Source organism: Benincasa hispida, chromosome 9 (assembly GCF_009727055.1).
Source record: "Benincasa hispida cultivar B227 chromosome 9, ASM972705v1, whole genome shotgun sequence".
NCBI lineage: Eukaryota > Viridiplantae > Streptophyta > Magnoliopsida > Cucurbitales > Cucurbitaceae > Benincasa > Benincasa hispida.
In genome coordinates, this window is record NC_052357.1 from 13,159,387 (window position 1) to 13,166,839 (window position 7,453).

At 32.7% G+C, this 7,453-nt stretch overlaps 2 protein-coding genes across 2 annotated transcripts; one reads left to right on the forward strand and one right to left on the reverse strand.

Annotated features, from left to right (window-relative positions):
• Positions 1–1,448: 1,448 nt before the first annotated feature.
• Positions 1,449–2,842, forward strand: LOC120086313 (pathogenesis-related thaumatin-like protein 3.5). Its single transcript, XM_039042888.1, has 2 exons — positions 1,449–1,724; positions 2,074–2,842. Exons 1-2 carry the CDS (start codon positions 1,679–1,681, stop codon positions 2,733–2,735), a joined length of 708 nt encoding a protein of 235 aa, XP_038898816.1. The 5' UTR covers positions 1,449–1,678; the 3' UTR covers positions 2,736–2,842.
• A 48-nt stretch (positions 2,843–2,890) lies between these two features.
• LOC120086312 (transcription factor bHLH130-like) lies at positions 2,891–5,884 on the reverse strand. The gene is made up of 7 exons (XM_039042887.1): positions 5,713–5,884; positions 4,908–5,586; positions 3,707–4,038; positions 3,440–3,607; positions 3,272–3,337; positions 3,100–3,168; positions 2,891–3,007 (listed from the first exon to the last, which is right to left on the reverse strand). The coding sequence occupies exons 2-7, from the start codon at positions 5,482–5,484 to the stop codon at positions 2,957–2,959; spliced, it is 1,263 nt and encodes a 420-aa protein (XP_038898815.1). The 5' UTR covers positions 5,485–5,586; positions 5,713–5,884; the 3' UTR covers positions 2,891–2,956.
• Positions 5,885–7,453: the final 1,569 nt, after the last annotated feature.

Below are 7,453 nucleotides of genomic sequence, written 5' to 3' on the forward strand. Positions count from 1 at the left end.
TTTACTCAACCTAAACTGAAGAACCAAATAGCTAAATCTCTATTTGAATAACTTTTTTGTTTTTAGTTTTATGTTTGTTTTTCTTTTCACATTTGTTTATACATTTAAATTCTTTATCAAATTATAAAAGTCAAAACAAGTTAAAATTGAACATTATAAAAGAATACGAAAGGATTATGAGTGATAATGTAAATGGATGTATATTTTTGAAAAAAAATGTAATTTGTAAATGTACGTATAATGAAGTGTATATAGTTATATATTATGTAATTAAAGGAAAGAAGAAATTGTATTGAAAAATTAAGGAAAAAGAATCTTAAAAAATGAAATTCACTTGATAAAACAAAAGTGAAAAGGAAAAAATGGAATCAGGAAAGGCTAACATGGAAAAACAAACAAGGAAAAAGAAAAAGAACACCAACATTTGAAATAAACAAATAGATACACATTAACACTCCATTTTTCTTCAAAAAGAACACCAAGCTTATAAATATTCAAGAAGTTGGAAAAATAAATAAATATAAAATTTTATCGGATTTTATCGATATAATTTAGTGGTAATTGACATGTATTCAAGTTGGAGGTTTAAGTTCAATAATTATAATATAAATATAAAGATCTTTAAGATGAATCCAAAGATTATTTAAAGTTTAACGGTTTCTATTTGTCCTACGTTTTGCTTTTGTATCATAAAGTTAATCAATCATGCATTGAAATTTCATTTATTCCATAACTAGAATTAAACGAGAATATATAGCCCGTGCTACCAGGATTTTGGGAGTTTTTTTTTTTTTCATCTTGTTAATTGTTTATATATATATATATATCTTAAATACATAAATGGATAAAACGAATCATGATTTATTGGTATAATACATTAGGGTAAAATGTATATAATTTCACTTATATGATAATTTCTATCAAATCTTTAATCCTCACTTTTGTAATCCTATATTCTTAGAAAAATGAACTAATTGACATTAACTTTACCACTATGATAGAATCTGAATATATAGAAAGATAGACTACAATAGAATTACGAGGTAAACTAAGTCTTCAAAATTCTTAGAACCTCCCAATCTTGCGATATTCTTAAGCTCAAATTCACTTTCCAAAGTATTGTTTAATCTTCCTCCTTTCCAGTTCGCTGTATTTATTATCAAACTTCCCTAAGAAATTCTTAACTAATTGTCGAGATATGTCGTTAATACTCTAATTATTTACTAATAACATTCCTATTCCCCTAATTAAAATAAAAATTGGCCACCCAACCATGTGAAAAGATGGAAATTTTCCCACATTATCACATGATTCTTATTGTAGTAAGTGAGCTTTAAACCATTGAAATATTTCTATTTTGCTGATTTGTCAAAAGCTCAACCATACCCATAAATGCTGAAATTACCATATTTTTTGTTTTCTGGCTTCATAGTCAAATACAAGTGAGTTTAAGACCAGTTGTTTTTTTTATCAGTCACTTGCCAAACATATATTTTTTGGTAACTTCTTAAGGCCCAAGAAATTCATCCTCATGTGACAAGTTGTTGAATTTGTTGTTTCCCCATTCTCATATTTTCTGGGTCACAAAATTGTGTCTGTTTTCCCTTCTTTAAAACCCAATATTCATAATCTTCTGCTACTTCAAACAACTCTTCAAAGTTCCCATTTTTCTGCTCTCATGGAGTTCTACTTGTTTTTCGTTCTGCCTTTATGCTTTTTCTTGGGTAACAAACACAGATCTCTCTCACTTTCTTGTTGGAATGCTTTGAATTTATTTTTTGGCACTTCGAACAATCTAAGTTGAATTTGTATTTGGCATATTTATATTTTCATGTTTTTACCCTATTTTAGAGAGTTGCACTATATAAACTCTCTCACTCTAGAGACGTTTCTGCTCTATATTCTGAATTATTTTATCTAATAATAAATTGTTCTCCCTTTGTTCGTGGATGTAGTTAACATACTGTTGAGAAACCACATAAATCTCTTTTGCCTTATGTTTTCTATTCATCTTTTGATGGTCGATTCTTAACTATTCCTTTCTTTCTCTGTGTTGATGGTTTTCTTTTTCAGGCACTAATGCTGCACTTTTCACTTTGGAGAACAAATGTAGCGACATAATATGGCCAGGAATCCAACCAGGAGCTGGGAAGCCTCAGCTGATGAATGGTGGATTTCAGCTTAAGCCTGGTGAGACTGTAACGATCAATGCGCCTCCAGGATGGTCAGGCCGATTCTGGGGTAGACGTGGATGTTCCTTCGATGTCTCCGGGAAAGGGACTTGTGAAACGGGCGACTGTGGTGGCATACTCAAATGCGCAGGGGCAGGAGGTGTCCCACCTGCTACACTTGCAGAGTTCACCTTAGACAGTCCTTTAGATTTTTATGATGTTAGCCTTGTTGATGGCTATAACATGCCGATTTCGATTACCCCGTACGGGGGGTCCAGTGCTTGTCAAACGGTGAAATGCCTGTCGGATTTGAATCAACAATGCCCTGGTGGTTTGGAGATGAAGAAGAATGGTACGGTCGTTGCTTGTAAGAGTGCATGCTTGGCTTTCGACAAACCGGAGTACTGCTGCACTGGGGAATACGGCAGCTCGCAGACATGCAAGCCGACGGTTTATTCAAAAGCATTCAAGTTAGCTTGTCCAATGGCTTATAGTTATGCATATGATGATGCAACAAGCACATTTACATGCCAGAAAGCAAACTATTCAATTGGATTTTGTTGAATGAATGATCCATGATTTGGATCTTACATTGAACTTTTTAACTTAAAACAGTTTCTATTACACATACAATCTCCTAAAATCCTATAACTTTTAAACAAAGTAGACAATGTTGTGTTGTTCTTTCTTGTATCTTCATGTTCCTTACATTGCTGTGGTCTGTACAGATCAAAATCAAGCTAAAAGATAGGGTAGCCTTTTTTTTTTTTTTTTCTGGCTTCTTGTTATTGACTTGAGCACAAGCACGTGCATTTCGCTTTCGTATCTGTGAGGGTCTGCACGAAAAGAAAAGAGTTTCTTGTGAGTAAAAGGTGTTGGTTGGATCTTCATGTGATTTTATTAACTTTAGGTTGCCTTTGGAGGTTACCTTGACCTGTCTCTGCAGGCCTTTAATGTATTCAATGGCCAACTCTAGCATGTCAGCTGTGCTTGTCGTCTGCAAGAAAAGATCAATCGACCGATCGAACTCTTTTAGTCTTTAAACATTGAAAACTCTGTGACGTAAGCAAGATTTATTATCTAGGGTTCAGGGTAATTACCTTGTCCAAGTCAGGAAACAGCTCTTGCAGTTTCTTCATTCTCTCACTAATTCGTGTTCTTCTCATCTGATAATTCGAATATTCGGAGATCAAGAATTTGATGAGTTACATTACAGTTAATCAATCAGTTAAGGACAATGAGTTTGATTGAAAGAAGAGAGGATCTACCCGCTCTGCAATGCTTCGTGGGTGTGTGGCGCATCCTCTTTTCGCTCGAATTTGATGAGGAACAGGATCTTGAAATCTCAAAAACTTCTCCACCGGATCCTTATTGAAACTTATAGGTAAACTCAAATGATGAGCCAATCCACGAATGTTATTTCCAGAATCAGAATTCTGCAGAACAAAGAATTGTTAAGTTAAGCCAAACTAAATCTCAAAGCACATTATAAAGCAGAAAAAACTTGGGAGGTACAAGAATTCACTAATTTGTACCTGAGTTTCAAGCACGATTGATGTCGAAAGCACACGCCCATTGTTATCTCTCCCTCGTTTTATGTCCCTCATTGCAGAGTTATCCCAAGAACTATTGAGGAAATCGTCAGTGTGAAGTTGATCGCCGCTGTTCACTTTCTGTGGACGATGACGAGAGCTACTTACAATGCCTATGCTTTTATTCTCCTCTTCTGCAATTGGAGGCATATGGCTTGAGCCAAAAGAATGGCCAGATATGTTCATCTGATTACCAATCCGGGTAGATGGATAAGCAGCATCTACATCTTTTCTATTGCAAGTCCCAAACTTTTTGACCTCGCTTGTTGTATTGCCTGGCAGTCAACAAGAGGAAGAGTCCTGTTAAAATGTGACTCAACTAACAAGCCATTCAATCTAAACTATCTAATTCTTGAAAGAATCCGATCTAAACTATCAATTTCAGCTTTAACCCTCTTGCTAGAAGCCAAGAAAGCAGATGACACAAGCCCATTCAGCAGCCTTTTTCTCGATTTCTCACATAGGCAGATTCTTTCCCGCTTTAGTATAAAGAGGGTGGGAGAATTCAAACGACAGACTTCTTGGTCACTAACATATATTATACGCCAATTGAGTTATGCTCGTTTTGACCACAAGAACATATTCTTAAAGAGTACAAGTTAAGCGAAAAGCCCCTAGACCTCTTAGCGACCCCTTTACCCAAGCACATGGGATTTCTTCACATTATTACCCAAAAAAAGAGGCATAGACAAAAGATCACTTTTCCATTCCAAACCTCCAACAATCAACCATCTGTATTTCCAGAAGATGAAGCAATCCATTTTTTGCTCACAAAAGGGAAACCAAAAGAATCTCAAAAACCATATTCCAACATTTCTTTTTTTCTTTTTTTCTTTTTTCTTTTTTTTTATGAGTAACACAACTTTCATTCAATAAATATGAAAGAATACATACAAAAGAAAAGGAAAGCCTACAGAAAACTGAGGCGTCTCCAATCAAAACGAAGCCTAGAGAAAAACATGAAACCTAGCAACCGACTAACTGTCATTTGATGGATCAATCAGATTTGGAGCAAAGGACTGCACAAATATTGCAGCTGAAAATTTTTAATCAATCAGATTAACAAAACCATATAGGCAACACCCTTATAATTTGAAAGAAGAAAACAAAAAACAAAAAGGGATTTCAAGTAAAGATATATTACCATTTTCAGCAGTAAAATGGGAGAAAACCCCGGCAGGGGAGCTACTTTGCCTGAAAAGATTAGAACAATTCCTCGCACCCAATTGCAATTGCATCGAATTATCAAAATCAGACGAATTCATAACACCATAAGAGTTCCCAATCTGAGCTCCACCAGCAGAATTAACCGAACTCGTATTAACCATTGAAGAGGATTGATTACAGAACTCATTTTGTTGTTGAACTGATTCCCCCGATTCTTGCTTCACCGTCCTCTCTCCAGATCCCGAATCAAAGTTTCCATTACACGACGCCATAAACCTCGACAAAATAACCTCTACCTCAGGACTCGAAGATCTAATGAAGCGATAATCCTCACGGTTTCCACCGCCATTGTTGCTCGAATGAAAACCATCTGTTCCATCGACAATACTCGCAAACAGAGACGTCGGAGCAGAGGAATAACGCATAAGACCAGCAGAATTATTGTGTTGTTGTTGAGAATGATGGTTGTTCGTCGAATCGCAATCCATAAAATCAGGGTATTTCTTCATTTCGCCGTTAGAGAATTTGAAATTCGTACTGTAAAGAAGACTCATAATGCTCCTAAAACGTTCGACAAAATTCCAATCCCCAAAAACCGTTTTCAGATGAAACCCAGATGAGATATAAGATGAATTCAACAAATCAAACTCCAAAATCTGCAAATAGAGCATTAAAAAACACCAGTGAGCATAATCCAAGAACAGAAAGAAAAAACTTCAATTCTATAATAAAAAACTTCAATTCTATAATAATCATTTTCAACCCATTTCCAATCTTCTCACCTCACAAACTTGCAAAATTCAAAGAAAAGCCGCTTCTATGGCTGAAGAAGTTGATTGAATCAGAGAATACAGAACAGATTTTTGAAGCAATTTGATTGATGATTCTTATACTGAAGAAGCTCCACTATCAGTTCAAGGTTTGAAGAAACGAAGAAGAAGAAGAAAATAGCGATATCCCATTGAGCCACCTGTGCATATATTTAACGGGTTAACATTTCATGAATGCCCTTGGTTTTCAAATGTATTACGTAAAATGCCATTCGTTAAGATGGAATCTGCTCCGTGACATCACATTTTCGTTGACCAAAATGGTCATCCTCCGCCCCTCGTGCTTTTTGACATAGTTTTTACTTATTTATTATTTTTATTAAAATAACGCGTTTCATTTTTTTTTTTTTAAATGTCATTTATTAATATAAATATTTAAAACAATGAAAATTTATTATTGAATTCTTAGCCAGACATTCTCATGAATTGGAGTGGCTTATATATTAAATTTCATAGTTCAACTCATAAACAATATATGGAACTATGAAGTTTGATATTAATATATTTATTTTATTCTTATAATTACGTATTAAATTAGGGTTTGGTCTTTAGGTATAATTTTTTTAAAAAAATAAAATATTTTTGTATAAATTCCGTTCAGATAAACTAAAAAAGGAGCTCAAAATAAATAAATAAATAATTCAAACTAAAAATAAAAAAAAAGATTTCAATATTGTCTTATTCTTTAAACTTTAAATTGTCATTTTTTTTAAGACTTGTTTGAATTGATTTTCTAAATATTTATAAACATTTTTTTATGCACTTAGAAAATCAATCTAAACACAGTCTAAATTTATCAACTTAAATTTTTTGGTCAATCGATAATTTAACATAATGTTAAAGTAATCACTAGTTCTGTATTTAAACCTCCTGCAATATTATTTCCTCTCCATAAATTTGAATCATTGAATTGTAAGATATTATTTCGATTGTAAAGTAAAAAGAAAACTATGGTCAATTCTCTTTTAGGACCCAATTAATAACTTTTATTCAATTTTTTAATTCTTTTTGTGATCTAATCAATGTTTAAAAAGTTAGATCTCAATTTTGAAATTTTTTGAAAAATTATAAAACATAAAATTAATAACTTAATAAAATAAATAGTTCACACTTTTTAAATAGGTTAGAAATGTCTCTAATTTATATTAATATTTTCATTAGTGAAATTTGGTTAGATATTCTTCATGGTTCATGTTTTTTTTAAATATAATGTAAATGTCGATATTAAATTCATAGATATGTGAAAATAGATTAAAAAAATATATATTGACGAAAATTGAATATGACAATAAATAGCTCGTCACACTAGATATTTATTATGTCTCATAAATACTGGACTACTAGATTAAATTTATAATCAAATAATATACTCAAGATGTAATCCAAAAAACGAATAACCATACATGAACATAACCTAAAATGGTTGTAAAAGACAAAAAAAAAAAATGAAATTATGAGGATAAGAATGAAAAAAGTAAAAATAGATATTTTGATTTAATGATACTCATAAATTGTCCTAACCAACTTGGCTTGTACAACAATATGCTTAGAAATTTTCTTCTATGAAAAAAATGTCTTTACTTTCTCATAAAGTTTGAAAATGATTACATTTCAAATGGATAAGGATATTGATGCTTTGTATAGATCCAAATTATCTAACTCGGTCCTTAACTCGGTGAGTCAGCGTCCGAGT